At 38.4% G+C, this 18,649-nt stretch overlaps 1 protein-coding gene across 1 annotated transcript in view; it reads right to left on the bottom strand.

Annotated features, from left to right (window-relative positions):
- Window positions 1-1,505: 1,505 nt before the first annotated feature.
- The window catches only part of COL6A6 (collagen type VI alpha 6 chain), a 41,354-nt gene continuing 24,210 nt past the window's right edge, over window positions 1,506-18,649 (bottom strand). The window contains 15 exon segments of the mRNA XM_075705824.1: window positions 1,506-1,640; window positions 1,642-1,683; window positions 1,783-1,818; window positions 2,889-2,951; window positions 3,762-3,824; window positions 5,980-6,015; window positions 7,372-7,422; window positions 8,434-8,496; window positions 10,076-10,138; window positions 15,669-15,731; window positions 15,824-15,886; window positions 16,600-16,635; window positions 16,980-17,033; window positions 18,015-18,080; window positions 18,472-18,534. Coding sequence (XP_075561939.1) covers window positions 1,506-1,640; window positions 1,642-1,683; window positions 1,783-1,818; window positions 2,889-2,951; window positions 3,762-3,824; window positions 5,980-6,015; window positions 7,372-7,422; window positions 8,434-8,496; window positions 10,076-10,138; window positions 15,669-15,731; window positions 15,824-15,886; window positions 16,600-16,635; window positions 16,980-17,033; window positions 18,015-18,080; window positions 18,472-18,534 — 897 coding nt within the window.

The raw sequence follows: 18,649 nt of genomic DNA, 5'->3' as shown, positions 1-18,649 counted from the left end.
CAGCTGCTTAGTATCACACCTACTCTTCAGGGAATGGAAATGCGGGTCATACATGCAGTAGTGGTTAAGATAATCACCACTATTGGCGTTAAACAAGAGGGGTATGCCTTGATTTTGCAACGCAGAGCAGTCAGGCATATCCAGGAGAAATTTACCACAAGTAAACAAATCTGAGCTTTTGAGCAGTTTTACAGAACAGCAACGTAAGGGGATAGGAAAATGTTGAAAATGTCAAAAAGTAGAAGGTAAGTAAGAGAAGTAAAAAACATTTCTTTTCGGAGGAAGGAAGAAGCAGATGTGCTAGATGGCTCAGCAGATCTGTTCTAGGGCTTCCGAGAGTGTAACTCTGCTCTCCGCAGACTTCCTAGGCTTAGCATTTCTATGCCATGCTGCTCCACCTGCAGAATGGGAGTAGAACTTCTGTACATGGCAAGAGCATGTGTGCATGCTAGGAGAAATGTCTGTGTTACAGCGTGCATACCTCAGAGCTAGATAGAAACTACGAAGCCCCAGTTCGCTCAGGCTCGGTAGAGCCAATCACAGACACGTGACACTTGAAACTGAGCTAGTGATGGCCAAATACTATCTGATGGTTTTAATTAAGAACACCTACCACAGCTATGAATATTGACATGTTTAGTCTCATGGAGTCGTTAGTGGAGAGAGACAAACTGCAGAGGAAGCATCTGGTGACTAAACACTTGCATTTTAGATAGCTCAGTTAAGAGGGGATATATCCCATCCTAAACATGGATTAACAAACTAAAGCTCCAGTTCAGTAAACATCTGACTCTCCACGTCAGATTTAACCCCTATGAAGGGAACTCACAGCTCGGAAGGTTTGGTTGAGTGGAGCCTAAGACTACAAAGGCAAAGTAGTTCACAGCTTATATGAGACCTCTGCTAGGTCAGTTTGACAAATGAACACCACCATTCTGCCTGTCTAGTAACAGTAACATAGGAGTAAGCAGTACTCACCATCCCAGCAGGCTGAAGAAAGAGAAAAAGAAAGTTTAATTGAAACATTTTGCATCTCAAGAGTTTTAAAAATAAAAGCTGAAATCACTGGTGGAACGTACACTGAATTTAGTTTCCATAGTTGTACAGATTTTAAGACTCTCAGCGACTTACGACGCATGCGTTACTGTCTTCCGCTGCTAGGTATGCTTGCAAAACTCCCTTTGGTTTTACTGGAGAATGGAGTAAAAGGACAAGTAGGACCTGGCCCTGCTCAAGACCAAATATTCTCATGGAGGGGTTTCCACCAGAGTTTAGAGATATAAATGTGCCATCAGCTGTAGAAACTCCCACTACTTGGCACGGTCACTTTCGAAGGAATTAGGACAGACAGACTAGAGAAAACTGATGCAAACTTACTTCATGGTAACTGGAACCACTGGATACCAAGACACTTAACATTTCTAAGAAATTGTATTACAGTAACTTTGGCAATAGAAATTATTCTAAACAACCAAAGAAAAATTTTTGCATTCTGAGCCCTAACTTCATTTTTCGAGCACCTGCCTGCTAAGACCATAAGTCCACAGGCACGCTGAACACAGAACTAACGTGATATTAATAAGACAGGGAAGAAAGCAAGTGGTGATACTCAGGCTTACAATATCAAACCAAGATTGAACACTTACGGCTGTGTTTGCGGACGTAGTCGATGAGTCCACATGGCTGTGGACAAGAACAGAAAAGACACACATGGGCACCTGACTACCCAATGAGATGTGCATTGTGTGTGGTTGTAACGTGGAGTGTGCTAGAGATACGTACGGAAAATAAGGCTTGTCCGTTTGGTCCTTTACTCCCCTAAAAAAAAAAAAAAAAAAAAAAAGATTACAGTAGTGTTATCTTCATCTCAACTAATCGCTCATATATTTTACTAGCCACAGGGAAAAAAAAAAACAAACCAAACCAATGAAAGCCAAGGGCTGATTGCATTACACATTTTTATACTTTTTATTTAATGTCTGCCATGACTTGGGGATATTGAAAGTCTACAGTAGAATGGAAGGTTTCTACTGCCTGTCATCTGTGTACATTTTTATTTCAGTAAGGGTGAGAAAAGATCAGTATTTTTGTTTGCAAGGCCAGACCTCTAGTACTTTGAGGAATTTGTGTACATGGCTGTTGGAACTAATTTCAGCTATGATCCTATTTTGAAGCGATAAGAAAGTCACAGTATATCATTTCATACTGACAAAGATGTACAGGGAAACTATCAGCTTAGCATGAGCTGCAGACTTCTTAGCAGCGGTAACAGTTAATGAGAGAAAACCAAACCCAATCTCTCTTTTATACCATGTTGAATTTGCCAAGCTGAAAGTCAAAGGGGAAATAAATATTTCTAAAGTGAGCCTCTTTCATTTGAGACTTAAGATACACACCACTGAACTCCCACAATGGTACTTCTAAAGGGTTTGTTAGAAACACATAATTGCAAAATATACTGTGCTAGTAGCAGTCAAAAAAATACATAAGCATTGTCCTTTGCATTAATTAAAACAAGAGGCTCAAAGTATGAGTCAGGTACACTTTTTGTGTTTACAAACATGTACAGGCTAGGCATTTAGACAGTGACTTATGCAAATTATGTGTATACAATTAGCCATTTGCATTCAGAGGTACCTGATTTGTGCTTACATACAGATGAATCCACAATCTTTTTTATTTAATAAAATATTGATGTTTACAGTGTAACACAATCATGCAATTTACAATATATGCACAACATGTCAATGGCATTCATCAGAACCATCAGAACATTGCACATATTACCACTCCAGACCACCATAACAGGAAGAAAATGTTTTCTTTCATTCCTTAGTTTCCCTTCAAAATTAAAAAGACTGGCAAAATATATGGAGTCTAGGTCTTACCCTGCGTCCTGGAGATCCCCTGTCTCCTGGACTGCCTTCCAGACCAGCACGTCCTGGAATACCCTATGAACAGTAGCATGTTACATATGTAGTATTCAAAGAACATACACAGGTTACAAAAAATTTACATTTTCTATTGGAAATCAACAGATTTCCTTCCTTCTTCCTTTATTTGCTACATGATTAAGTTCCACTGACTTAAGTGTAAACGAGAAGTAAGAGAAAAGAGTATCAGGTCTGACATAATTTTCACTTTACAAGGTAAACAACCTGGATAGCATCAAAGCACCAATTTTCTTCTAGTAGTTCACGTCATTTTTGTTAAGTGTATTATTCATCCAATATGTTCAAAGCTCATTTAGAAATACAATCCTTAAAATAAAATTAGCTCATGCACATCCTTGCTTTTGGTGGCAAAAGCCTTGTTTAATTTCTGTCCTTTTTGGAAAAGCAGTGCTGAGTAAAAACAGTTCAGTGGGACCAAACTCTTCTTGGTTAATATTCAGCCGTGGAAAAGCTTGGGGAAAAAAGGGAGAAAGAAACACACAAGAAGCAAGAAAAATCAGGACAAAGAAGTTAATGGGGAATAAATACAATCATCACACTGCTCTTAAACCAGCAAATTTCTTCTACAGCATTTTTTTATCCAAAAGGCACAAAAGGAAAGTGAACTGGAACAGCAGGTAGGACATTCAGAAATAGTCATTGCTTCTGTTCAGTGTGGCGTACACAGGGACAGAGCACAGCCAGCATTAGCAGCCTTCGAAAATGACAGACATAACATCTAAAAATCAATACAAGTGTGCAATCAGCACATCAAGAAGGAGCCTATTAAAAAAATCCATTAAAGAACAACAATGATAAGGTACTTGCCATTCTGCCTCTGTACCCTTTTAGACCATGTTCCCCTGGGATTCCCTGGTCCCCAGCTTCACCCTAGATGATTGGAAAAAAATGTAATTAGATTGTGAAAACAGGCTTTCCTGATAAAAACACAAACTTCTCAAGAAATTACGACAGCATTTTGCCACTGAAACACAGGGACATGAAAGATCACACACAAAAAATTAGTCATGGATTTATGTAAAAAAAAACCAAACCAAACCTACACAATGACCAGCCAATGATTTTTTCACCAGGGAAAAAGAAAATGAGATGCACCTGTTACTTCAATGCGGCATCATAAGATAACAAAAGACACACAACATCTTGTTTCACACAAGTGAAAGTACTTCTCCCTCTAATCTGCCAAAACCGTACTGTTTACTGCAGTGTCTTCTCTCCAAATAATACCTTCTATGGCAGAAGTATGCTGCTTCCAAAATGTGATTTATCTACTTGTTAACAAAAGCACACACTGCTTTCCCATGAGAACAGTGAAGAGCTGGCAGTTCAATTTATTTAACAAAACTTCTAATTGGTCCCTAATTACTGTGTAAGTAAAAATATTGGAGAAAATATTAACAGGGAATTGCTGTGCCTAGAACATGGAAAATGTCGTGATATCAACAAGAACAAGCCCCTGCCAGATTTTCTACATCTATGGGGGAATGGATGTCAGTCAGCAAACTGTCAGAACATGAGGCACTCCTTACTCTTCTTTAGTCCGTACACAAATGGCCATTTACCAGGAAGGTTTTGGTCAGAGATCTGGCACGCAACTTGCCCAGATTGTATCCAAGCCATGATGTTCATGTATTACTTAATAAATTAACTGAAGGAAATCCTTGACTTTTAATTTTTTGAGCAATCATGGATTTCCTATTAGGAAAACGGGTCCTATCCAAAGCTTCTATAAACACCACTTTTATTTTGCAAAACAGTGGAGGGGCAAAAGATTTTTTTCCCCAGCTAAATGTATTTTGGCATTTCATACAAGAAATCTAAAATTCATAACAAGCCCATAGGAATATTAATGGTTGTCATATATCAAACATAAGCTTATTAAATAAAGACTGCCACAATGAATTAGCTGGATTTAGAAACACATAGAAACACACAACAAGCTAGCTTGTTGTCTTACTTTATAAATTACCAACTACTTTTTTATGTTCAGAAAATTATTATTTCTGTGGTTTAGTTCTCTTTTTTAAACTCTTGGCATATAAAACATGATGTCAACAGACTGTTGGACTTGCAAAATTAGGCACTTGAAAGTAAAGAAAGGTCAGGACTTCTGCTGATAAATCTCCATTTTATTTCTCTCCAAAATTCTTTTTCCTCCTTTGCCCATATTTTAGTAGCACAGAGTTAGCCTGAATGAATTCACTCTGACATGGTCATACAATGCAGCAGAGCAAGACCTCCTGTGTCCATCTACTTTTACTGTAGGGAAGGCAGAAGCTGTTTTCCCAAAGTTCCTGTCTATAAACAAGTAAGTCTGAAGCTTCAGGAGTAGGAAAAACCACTGCTAGTCCCGCTTGTGTGGCAGCCTCTGGATCCTTGGAGGTCAGAAGAAACCTCTGCCTACGAACACTATCTTTGCTTAAACAATTAAAGTGGTGCAATAAATTCAAACCTTGCTGAAAAGACTGCACACAGAGCAACTTTACTGAGTAAACTATAAGAGGGACAAAGGCAAACAATAGGTGGGCTTCCCAAAAGCCATTTCAGCCTAGGTTGTTTCCCTCAGAGTTAGGGCTCATTCAGGACACTTAGAACTTCCTTTTCCATCTCTCTGTGAAAGTTCCTTCATTTTATAGCAGCCAGCATCAGCTTGTTCTTCCCAGCAAAACACCTGCTCCATTTTTATTTAGTGCTCACTGGCTGGAAAGGGGAGAATGGCAGATGAAAGCTTTCAGTCATTTACCACTCACACATGTTATCCCACCTGCTCCTTTAACAAAACCAAATCCTACTTCTTTCCACAAAATGCCAGGAAAATTCACTCAATCTATGGCAAGTTATCTACAAAAACTATTCTCATTTTTAAAAAGACATATTAGCAATAGTATCTGCCATTTTTGGAATGGTATAATTCTATCAGCTACATCTGAGTTACACCTGTATAATCACAATGCAGTAAAGAACAGATTATTTAAGCTAACATATGAAAGTCAGAGAACTGCTGAGGTAAAAAAACAATATATACCTTCTGTCCAATATGTCCAGGAAATCCTTTATTTCCCTGTAACATAGAGAGTAGAGATAATTAAATTCACAATGTCATCCCAGTGTTGTTTTTTATTTGGCATTTGAAAGTAATATGCTGGTTTGTATGTATATGTATGAATACTTACATTATATGTGTAATATATACACTGCATATGTAAAATATATGGAAAGATACACACACAACACATATATATATATATAAAAATACTGCTGATGAGGATCTACTTATAGCTTTAGCTTGTCCCAGTCATGAATAAAGAGTGAAATTGTCGTTACACTGGCACCTAAAGGGGATGAATCTTAGCACATTTCTTGAGGTAAGTTTCTAGTAAATCAGATGTAGGGCAGAAGCTGGTATTTGTTGATGGTGATATGCCAAGCTGTATTTTTCATTTCCAAAAACCATACTAGCAAGAGCTTGGTGCTGGCCAGGAGACATTGTCTTACAGGGACACAATGTGCCATATGAGCAACATCTAAGGACGATAACAACTCTTATTTTTTTTAATTCAACAGACAAACTCATGGCTCATTTAGCCATTGCTGGATCCAGAATCTCTCTCCAGTATTTCTCAGGACCAAGTCAATAATGCTTCTGCCAGTGTGTGGGATGAGCATCTCCAGTTTGTCTTCTCCTTCCTGCACATTCCTTGCTCACAATTTCACCAACAACTGCCACAGTCTCTGGCTCTTTCCAAGGAAACCACCAAGGCCACACTGCTCACTTCTCACCAGGACCTTGCTAATGACTTTTTGAATAGGATTACTTGTGTTTCACTTGTTTGCATAAAGGAGCTTAATGGCTATATTCTGAATAAAAGACATTTTTGCAGCCACCAGCTCTTATAAACTGTAGGAATGTAAAACTAGAAGGAAACTTGCTATATGATTTGCCTGATGTTTCTGCCAAAATATCATATAATCCTACTTCTGAAAGCATCAAGATTTATCTAAAAATCTACTGAAGCCTCCTGCATCCTACAATATGCAGAAATATATTCTAGAATCACAATATGAACTAGCTTCAGCGACAAGACAAATGATGCCTCTTGGCCACAGGGACCTTACAGTCTAAGGTTAAGGGTGCAAAACCCACTGTGAACCACACTGATTTTAACAATTCATTGTTTGGTCTCAGGTATGTGCTCACATAGAACAGCTAGTGAATTAGTCATAGTGAGTGATAATTAGAAATAAAATCAGTAGTTGTGTAGGTTAGAGTTCTATCTCATATGCCTTGGGATGAAATTCAAATAGCTATAAATGGTGCCTGTTGTTTGCATTTCCCCAAGCTTTCCCTCGTATGGTAAATGACTTCTAAAATAATGGAGAAAATAATCATTTCCTTATATTCCTCTTGCAGTTTTACCTTTACTCCTTTTTCTCCAGGTAGGCCATATCCAAAAGGACCATCTTCTCCCTGTAAACAGACCATTTTTACCGAAGTATTTGCATTTGTACTCTTCTTGCATTCTATCTGCACCTTATTTTACCGACCAGGTGTTAATTCAAGTGCCTTGGAGTACAGAATCACAGGAGGTCTGTTGTAAGGAATTGCAATACATTTGGGAAGAGCAAGATGACGTCTACAACATTCACTTCATGCATATGCACACTGTGCCCCTGAACCAGCCCAAAGTCTCTGCAGTCTGTGGGAAGTAAGATCTTAAAAGTGAACACAAAGGTGGAACTTGGTCCTGGCTTGAGCCTCGAAGACAGGAGGAATGGTGGGAATATGTCTCCAAAGCTGACCCAGTCTAACAGAAGGGAAGGTATTATATATGCATAGAGGAGAAAGCCAAGTCCACAAAAAAAAAATCCTCCTGCAATTATTGATTACTCTGAAAATACTACTGCACTGTCTCTAACTGCACCTCAAAGCCAATCTTTAGAAAATCCAGCCCCAAAAGAAACTGCATTTTTATACTACCACTAGAAACTGATCAAACTCTTGTTTATGGTTTCTTCACAACCAGCACAATTAGAACCATATTCCAAAGTATCAGAAACAGAAAGTTTCAAACTCAAAACCTAAAGCACCTGGTCATTCTCTACTAACTCAAATGGTATTTCTTCCCAATACTATTAATAGAAATAATGTAATGTTACAGTAGAATGTACCAAAGGTTTGGGGTCATATCTGCTCTTGTAATTCACACTTGTATTTGTTCAGAATAACTCTAATATAACTGTTAGAAGACTCACAGCAAAAAGTAGTTTAAAATTTATATTTTTTCAGTTATTCTGAAAGAAAAAAATCTATATTCTCTGTTATTACATTTATTCTCTCTGTTATTACACTTAATATCAGGTCTTAATTGACCAAACTGAAATTCTTGATTTACATATCTTTCAGGACAGGACAAGCCTCCTGCTTTAGGTCTGGTGTAGCCAAAATAAGCAGCATAAAGATAAAAATAAAAGTACAAACCCGCATTCCACGCAAACCATATGGACCTGTTTCTCCTTTTGGTCCTGGATCACCAGGTTGTCCCTATTAAAAAAAAATAATTAGGTAAACCATTCCCATACTCATTTGAGTCATGCTTGGTTAAAGGGATACTGTGAATTTCAAAATGAGTTTCTGCAAAGGAAACCTGAAATATTGTATTGAAGGTCCTTCTTCAACTCTCTAAATACAGACTGAAAGGAAGATTTTCATAATATGGGCAGACAACTAGATTTTTCAAAGAATATATGATTTCCAAACCCAAGAACAAAACTTTTCTAGTGTCAGGTCAAACAGCCTCTATTAATGGATGTGAAATTGTGAGTATTAAAGGAGTAAAATCACTGGCTCCAAAGAGTCATCTTACAGTCTCACAAACAAATTTCAATTTCAAAAGGCATGGAAGAATTTCCTTCATCCTGTGGAATAACTATCTGACTATACCAGCTGACAAACCCCACATGCTCATCCAGAAAAATGAAGGAATTTGACTCTTTGAAAGAAGATATAACAACACTATTACCTTCAAGCTACTTTCTTACAATTTATAAAATCAGATAAGCAGCCTCAGGATTGCAGGCAGAAAAGTACCTTAAACCCAACTTTTATGTTAAAAGCCACTTTGCATTTACCCTTTAGATGTGCAAATGCTAGACTGAGTGTTCTCACCCAGAAGTTTTGTGTATATCCTGAGACACCCAAATTTATGCCTATGAAAATTGTGATTGTTTACTTTTGAGATATCCTACACATCCTCAAATGCAAAAATAAACTATTTCAAATATCTTACACTTTCACCATAAAGATTGTTACTCTTAATTTTGTCAGGCATTTTTCTTTTGGATTCTCAGCTTATCATGATTCTGAAAGTTTGAGTTAAAAGGAAACACTGAAACTCTATTATAATATTTTTATTGGAATCACTTCTTCTGATCTCTGGTTATGTGAAGCTTTCCCCCACCCCCTTTAATAGTTACTTTAGCCTGGCACAGAGCTTACAATTTCTTTCAGGAAGAGTAAATCAAATAAACATGAACTGTTAGGTCCTAATAGAAGAACTACACAACACAACATCGTTTACCATGCAAATGATACCAGTCTTATAAAGTGCTTACAAACAGCTTATAAATTTACAGAATTAACAAACTATCCAGAAGGTAGAAGTTACATCTGAAGGTTTAATAGGTGAAACAAAATTCATTTAAAACTCTGCTTCCCTGAACTTTCTAGTCCACGCTTTGGCAGAAAGAGGCTTTTGAAATAAGAGAAAGTCCAGATCTAAAAAGCTTACTCTTGAAAAGCTCTGTGCAGCTGTGGCCAGAGCCATTACTAACATGCATACTGTGCTGGCTGTACTTGCTTGGTTTTTTATCAAAGGAATTTTAGTACCATACAAAATGCAATCCAAAAAGAAACATGATAAAGCTTATTTAAACTTCACCACACAATTGCTACTCAGATCAAGAGACTGATCCTGCAGACATCCCCTGCACCTTTACCTGGGAAATAGTTCCAGATGTGGATTCCAAGAACAGAATAGGCAAGCCATTTTTAAATCAACAATATTAAAGGAGGGAATTAAACAAACAAAATTAATACAGTAATTTAACTAAGGGAACCTTACTTTAATTCCTGGTTTCCCAGGAGCTCCAGGATTCCCTGCCGGACCCACAGCGCCTGGTTCATTCTGAAATAAACAAAAGGAGACAAATACTACGATGTAAAATAAGAAAACAGAGAAAACACACAGATTCTTTCTCAGGTTGGACTTACATTTTATAAAAATTGACTAATTCCATAAAATTTGTAGGCTACATAATCACTATCTATGCCTCCTTACAGCCCTCCTCTAGAAAGGAGCCCTCAAGGTTCCAGGAAAAAGGCTGATCTTCCAGATAACACACAAGATGACGTATCAATAAGATCAGCTTCAACCTCCACTTAAGGCTTCCTGTTTGATTCCGGGATTCATCTGCAATCCACGGTTGAACAGAAAGACTAAGGAGGAGGAAACTAAACAGAAGAAAATTGTAGGTGCTATTCTGTTACTTGTAAGTTAAAATTAAGGATACTGATAGAATTTGTCTTGAAAGTGGGTCGGAGAACATGATCCTATTTTCTCCAGGACTTTAATCCAATGTAGGTATTTTTGATATAACAAGAGTTTGGCTTAACCAAACTTTGCCACATCCTTTAGTATCCTCTCTCTGAAATAACCTGGCTGCAGAATTACAATAACCAACCCATATAGTACCAACCAAATGCTTTCCTCCAGGTGTTTGGCAGGGATTAGTCAGCTAATGTAAATAAAACTTAGCTTTTAATAAAAATTAGTTGTAAATAGCACACACCACTTCTTCCTTTCCCCTCCCCTAAATAGCAGAAACTTTAAAAACAGAGGCCATTATTACTTTTATTCGGATAGCACATTTTTTCCAGTCTTCATCATGCCAATCTTCTCTCAGTTCCGAACAAGTACAATTATTTATCCTTATACTCTATACTTAGTAAAAATATCTTAACAAAATTGCTAGCAGCTGTCCATCAACACAGCCATTTAAAAACCTGCAGGGCATAATACTGACTGCTATTACAGGAGAGCCCATACTGCATCAGGAGCAATGGGAACTTTGCTTGAGCAAGCCAGGTTAGCATCTTGGCCTCATATTTGTAGCCGAAGAGCAGCTGCCGCATTATGCTAAAGAAAGCCACGCTATTCTAAACATTTTCTGAAGAAAATCAACGGATGTGGGGTTTGGATGATACATGAGAGCAAAGGCAGATCTACCCTCCCAGCCCTTCACAGCTGGCTTCCAGAAGCTCTGATTGATGGCTTCTGTTACTGAATGTGACCATGGACCTTTGTATGTAACAGATCTCCAAGGCCAAAACTAATGTGTTTCTAAAGAAGCACATACATTTTTTCATTTTTTTTACACAGGCATAGAAAATGCACAGACAGGAAGACAGAGCTATCTCCATTTCTTTAGCATCTTTTCAAATTAACAAGTCTCATTACAGGGTAATGAAGAGGAAACGTGCTCTTCTGCTTTCTCTTTGCAATGGATGCAGTGACAAGCATGTTTTTCTCTATACAGGACAGATACATGGAGACTTCTATCTCCATCATCTCTCAGGATATTTACAAGTGTGTGGAGTGGGGCTGGAAATTGATTTGACTATGTGCTAAGTAAGGCTTACACCAGTGAGAGTAAGTACTGTAGCTAGGGATACTATCTATAAAGCTGTCAAATGGCAGTAACTTTATTTCTTTCACAACAACAATTGGAATGGTGTGAATTAAATATTTGTATTCTAAAACACAGAGTAGAAATATTAAAAATTCTCTGTATCTTGCAGATCACTGAGTTGTTAGGGGAAGGGCCATCAGAAAGGGCAATACTTTCCCCCGTGCCCAGACCAGGATATCACATAATACGTGATACAGAAATGAAAACTGGAACAGTTAACTTGAATGAAAAGATTAAGCGACCACAGACTAGAATAATTTCAGATAATAATGCCATAAAAATAGAAGAATAAAATGTCTTTCTGTAATACAGGATTGTATTTTCAACTCAAATGCTTCAAATGACAGTGTACCTAGCATGGAGTATTTTAGAGTATAAGGAAGTTGAATAGTTTATTGCCAAACAAAAGTTGATATGGTCAGAAAACAAAAGTATTATTCACAACAAACAGCTTTGTAGATGTAAGGAACTGCGTAACCACATGGCATTCATTCCTGGGGAAAAATTATATTACCAGAACAAGAGGCAGTTTCCTTGTGGTGAACTACAGCAGGAAAGAAAGTGGGGCAAAACAAAGTCTAATGCATTAAGCAATGTGACTAGGCCTTTGCTGTTGATGTGGTTCTGTGACCTATTCTGTGTTCCTGTGAAAGTCTATCCCTGGCTCTCTGCTTCTGCCTCTCCTTCCTCTGCTGCTGATCAGCCCAGGACTATTTGGATCTCTAACAGGGTGTGACTCCACTTCCTAGAATAATGGCACTTCTGCTAGGGGAGCAGAGGAGTTGCTAAGGTCATCACTAAGAATATAATAGCAGTCCTAGGAGTCATGCACCAACACACAATGTATTGTATAAAAATATTCTGATACAAGATTTCTTTAAGAATAGATTTTCAAATACTGTGCAAGGAAAAAAGTGGTCAGACATGATTCCTAGTCACCAGTTGGTGGTTGTGACCCACCTCACACAGCATGACAATTTGAGTGCTAATTGGAAGACAGGAAACCAATTCCGGTTTTGGTCACTGAACACGACACTTGCAAATAAACACAACATTAACATCTACACAGCATGTTCAGTCAAAATGCCTAGGACTGGTCACACGACAGTGAGAAAACCGGACACCTTTTGGACAGAACTGACAAAAATAAGTGAAATTCAATTGAGAGACGTGCTTCGTAAGTCAAACTGAAGCCTCCTCAGCTCACTATTGGCAGAGGAAGATAAAGATAAGCAGCTGGTTCCCATGGTAAATTGTTTGCTGGGAAACATTTCTTTAAATAAGACTGCATATAAAAAATTAATTAAGTGTCACATCAATGAAGCATTCAAGATGTCTTTCCAAAATAACAGCAAGCATTCCATTCCTGCAGAAAATATTGTTTTAAGAGTCTTGTTCTCAAGACAAAAAGACAGCATTTTTATGGATAAGCACACAACAGAATAATATTATCTAGACTTGAACATTGAGTGGCCTCTGAAAAAAACAAGTGAAAACAGTTTTTCTTTTCCATGACAATCTTGGAATTTGGCACCAGAATAGCAAAGAGGACATATGTGAATGATCTACTGGGTATTTACAGCTCCAAGTCTGTTGCAAAGTTGGTCCTCCCAGTGTATTATATTTGATTCTAAAAAAGGTTTATGGAGACCATGACCTTGCAGCACCAAGGTTGTCCCCAACTAAAATGTAGCTTCAAATTCTACAGGATGAGGTTCTAAAAAAATCAGGCATCAATTTAGTAGAAAACACAGAGATGTTAGACAGAGGGCTGCCTTCTGCTCTCATCAATATGACCGCTCCCTTTCATATATTTAATTATGCTTTCAACACCAAAGTCTCAAGGAACAATGTTACAAGGAAAACAAGACTCATCTCCTATAAGCCACTGATTGACTGGCATTCTAACAAACTGGAGCCACGTAAGCAATTTAGCTTGTACCGCTTTATTGAGAGCAACTAGTATGTTCACTCTTTTTTACTGAGAAGCAACAATTTGCTTGAATCCTGCCAATATTTATTTTCAAAAAGACAACAGGAAATAGCAAAGTGAGGAACAAAGGGAGATCTGGGAAGGCTGCCACAGATGGGAACTCAGCATTGTCTCCTTAGTGTACCAGACACCTACTGATAAGGAAAGTGGAAAAATTCGGGGTGGGGGGGCAGGGGCCTACACTGAACAAATGAGCTGGGGGAAGAAATGCCTGCAGAGACTAACATTATTCACCCCTCCTCTGCTTTCCACCTGGTAGCCCTGCCGATGAGTTCACAGCAAGGGCAATCAGACCAGAAAGCAGGAGGTTGAGCTGGTTTCATGACCATTGATCTGCTCAGTACAAAAGGCAGCAGCTATACTTCCCTTTCTCCACATCCCCCTAAAAATGTCCGAAGTACAAGGTAAATGAGCTCATGAAAACAGACAGCTGTGTGGGAGGTGGGAAATGTTTGGCAGTTGACAGAGGACAGAATGGTAGTTCCAGAGAAAGAAGTGAGTGAGCAAGGGATTCCCCTGGGATTTTGGTGGTATTGGGAAGCCTATCACCAGGAGCCAATAAGAGGGCTTACGGGAACACACATTTCATAGAATCATAAAGTCATAGAATGCTTTGGGCTGGAAGGGACCTTTAAAGGTCATCTAGCCCAACCCCCCTGCCATGAGCAGGGACAGCTTTAACTAGATCAGGCTGCTCAGAGCCCAATCCAACCTGACCTTGAATGTTGCCAGGGATGGGGCCTCCACTACCTCTCTGGGCAACCTCTTCCAGTGCCTCACCACCCTCATTGTAAAAAATTTCTTCCTTATGTCCAGTCTAAATCTATTCTTCTTTAGTTTAAATCCATTATTCCTTGTCCTGTCACAACAGGCCTTGCTAAAAAGATTCTCCCCATCCTTCCTGTAGGCCCCCTTTAAGTACTGAAAGGCTGTAATAAGGTCTCCCCACAGCCTTCTCTTCTCCAGGCTGAACAACCCCAAGTCTCTCAGCTTGTCCTCGTAGGAGAGGTGCTCCAACCCTTGGATCATTTTTGTGGCCCTCCTCTGGACATGCTCCAACAGGTCCATGTCCTTCTTGTGCTGAAGGCTCCAGAGCTGGATGCAGTACTCCAGGTGAGAAGTATTAGTTCATTCATATTACTTAATGTGTTTAACCACCAACTTTTAGCCTGTCTGGCCAAATTATTCTGCCTGATTGTGAAAATCAGTCTGTCTACTTTGCTTTTGAATTGAAGTATACAATTATACAGATTGGTTGACAATGCACAGGAGGTTGTAGGAAGTCAGAGCATGGACAACAAAAAGATTAATACACTCATAACAAAACATCCATACCATCACTGCTCTAGAAAGCAAGCCCTTACAAAAAACCCATGCTACAGCACTTGGAACAAGATTTACACCCAGAAAGGAGATTAAGGAGCAAAGGCAGAAAACCTCTCTAAGACAGATTTTCACTAATGAAAGAACTAGAATTCCTATGAACTAAAATTATTGTAATTGTTAGATTAAGCACATTAATTCATACTTCATAGTTTCTGCACACCAAATCTGTGACCTGTCGTCTCTTTTTCTGTTAGCTTACTATAATAAAACTGTCAAGTCCTTTGTTAATAGCTTGCTATAGATAACTACAGAAATGTATTAGGTATAACTGCAGAATTTTTCACAGCTTGGAAAAAATATTGATGCAGGAGAAGTGCCTTACACTATCACTTTTTTCTCCGTTATTGCTAGGAAGGTGGCATTATTAGAAAGCTAATATTTTATCAGTAATATTTAAGTTTTATGGAAATTTTTTATTGCTTTTGTCTCTTAGCAATATGTATCTCCTTTTCTGGACAATACCATGTATTGAAAAGAAACTTGAAAAATCAATGTAATGAAAAACATTCAGATTGTAACCTTCATTTGGTTACACATCCAGTACCTTACAATTAAACAACACAGCATGCTTTCAGTATATTACTTACTGGAGGACCCTTAAGTCCTGGTATCCCTTTCTGTCCTTTTTGACCATTAATGCCTTTTTGTCCCTAAAAAACAAAGTGTACAGAAGAGTTCAGTTAACACACACAAACCATTAGTGTTGGGTTTTTCTCCTTTTGTGAATAATAATAATGTTTACCTGAGGTCCTTTGTATCCTTGTTTTCCTTGCAAGCCATACTGACCAGGGTCTCCACGATTGCCCTGTTTTTAAATGACAACAAATCTTTGTCTTGTTAAGGTTTTCTTATGTGATCTAACAGACACTAACATGTTGGGATTTATTGTATTAAAAAGGCTTATTTTTTTCTTTACATCTTCCTGCTCTGGATAACGTATTTTCTTGCATTTACAGATGTCAAGAAAAATTCCAGAGAATCTATCTAACCAGTCTGATTTCAACATGTTGAGCACTGCAGATCCCGAATGAACTAGTAATCAACACAGCACAAACAATCCAAAGACAGTAGTCCTGAAACCACACAGTGATAATGTTCTTGAAATAAAATCTTGTGTGTGGACAATATGCGAGGCACTAAAAATCATTTAATACTGTAGTCACCGGGAAAGACTTGCTGAGCACTAAAAGCAGCACCTTCTGGTTTCAAAGGCCTAATGCTGAAAATTGATACAAATAAATGAGAAAAGGAATTTTATGTATCTAACAATACTTACATGCAAGCTATAAATACCTAATATTTGCATTTTTATCTGTGCGATATTTTGAACATACTCCTGCAGGTGTTTTAGTGTAATAGCATGAAGCATACACATAAAAGTCCAGATGAGACTCCCGATCAATTAAAAAAAAAGTTTCTCAAACACATCTATTGCAACTACTTTGAATTCTCTTGTTCAAATTCTTGATTAAATTCCTATGTGGAAAAGGGCAGATATAAAAAAAGAATAGTTCTTACCTCTGGTCCCCGTTGTCCCCTTTGTCCTGGTATTCCCTAAAAGAAGGTAAAAAAAAAATGGCTGTCAGGCCAAGTTAGGTATCATCTGAATGCTGTTAAAAGTGTATAACTTGTTGCAATTACTTCATTAAAAATTTTCAGCTGAAAGATAAACAAATGCAAAATTTATGCTTGTTTAAAAAAAATATATAGTTACAAAAACAGGAGTCTAGTTTTGGCCTCCAGTGCCATTCTGGATGTTGCTTAGGAAAATGTATTTTTATTTAACGGTAAGAGTATTGCTACTCACCAAATTAAATATTGCTATCAAAAGTGCATGCAAGGCAGAGGCTAAAAAGCATTCTCCCACTAAATTGAGCCCATGCAAGTTAGGAACTTACCGGGTTGCCTATGCCTCCTGATGAGCCGCTTGAGCCTTCTTGTCCTCTCTCACCCTGCACACAGAAAATTTAATTTCCTTTGCATCACTGCAATTTCTCATTTCTTCTTTTGTCCATTTTTCATGCCAAATTTTTAAGACTGTCAAAAACTGTCTTGTGGGACTTCCCCACAACACCATTCTGTGTCAAAATCTGTCAGTAAATAGCATTGACCACCAAAACCAGCCAGTTACACATCTCTGAATGGGCCTGGCTGATAGCACTAACTAAGAACTGGCAAATACCATTACCACTCTTGTCAGAAAGATTCCTGCAGGCCCTTGTTAAGAGCACAGGGCTGGGAGTTACAGAGTTGGCAGATCCCTGGCCCTGCTTCTAGTCTGCTCTTTGATATTGGGCAAGGTACCTCATTGTTCTGTGCCTCACTTTCTTCCTTTGTTGCACTGAGGATAATGACACAGACTGCTTGTGAGGGCATACTCTTACTGGAAAATATTGCACAAGAGGCAAGCACTGGTACTGTTGTATGACAGCAAAAAATGCTCACCCAGTCTTTTAACTCTCCCTGAAAGCAACGAGGGATAATTTGCAGGTTACTGGCCAAACCTGCAATCAGGAGCAGCAGCAGCAGCATCCATTGCACTGGGACAGAGAGACCTCCTAGGTCTTAGTGTGCACTTGACTGGGCTTCAGTGGTTGGGAAGGAGGAGTTCCCAGGTCCCAGAGCCGATGGCATTCAGTGGCTATCATAAAATCTTCTCTTAAAACTGGAAAATTTAAATGATTTGCACGTTGGAATCAGATCAGGTGTTTGTCATTGCCTTGCAGGTTTGATGCTGGCAGTGATACTCATTCCTTTTCAGTGGTAGTTCTGCTCAAAGAGCTTTCGTATCTTAGTTAGCATCACATTTGATAAGTGATAAGTTCCTATATCCTTAGCAAAGACATATTTAAAATAGTGCAGACAGGAGGAGGACAGTGTATTACTGGTAAGCAGATATCTTACAGAAATTCCACATATTTCTAAACAATTACCTCTTCCCCCTCTTCTCCTGGAAAGCCTCTTACTCCTACTACTGCACTGTTCAGTCCAGGGTTACCCTGAAAAAAAGAAACACCTCCCAGTAAGAATGCTTGCTCTTACAAAATCTGAGATGTTAAATAAACAAGTCAGTCCTTAGCCAATGCATATGATTACTGCCAACATCAGAAGAAGTTCTGTTTAGAGAGAACAGATCAAGGATTTGGTAATACCACTTAAAAACTCTAAACATTCTGCTTTAGAAAAACAATAGAGAGATATACCCATATGAAGGGTTAATAAAAGGCCTATGTATTAGACATGCTACAGTCATTGCAATATCATGTGAACACACTGGAAGAACATCTCATTTTTGCCCTGGTGCACAGGAGACTGTGTAAAAAGTCTTATGAGTACATACATGAAGACAGTCTACATCTAGAAAATAATAATGTACTTGAAAAAACATACAGGATCTCCTCGAAAGCCCTTCTGGCCACGATCACCAGGGGGTCCTCTTAGCCCTGGACTTCCCTGAAAGCAGAACATATCTCAGTAAGAACCTGAAACACTACTTTCATGCAGGAATTGCCAAGGGATATGTCCAAGTTCCAACCTTTCAACCTTCATTTTTAAATAGTCTCACCCA

This window comes from Pelecanus crispus, chromosome 2 (assembly GCF_030463565.1).
Source record: "Pelecanus crispus isolate bPelCri1 chromosome 2, bPelCri1.pri, whole genome shotgun sequence".
NCBI lineage: Eukaryota > Metazoa > Chordata > Aves > Pelecaniformes > Pelecanidae > Pelecanus > Pelecanus crispus.
Note: the sequence above shows the minus strand (reverse complement) of the source record. Positions and strands in the feature narration are given on the sequence as shown.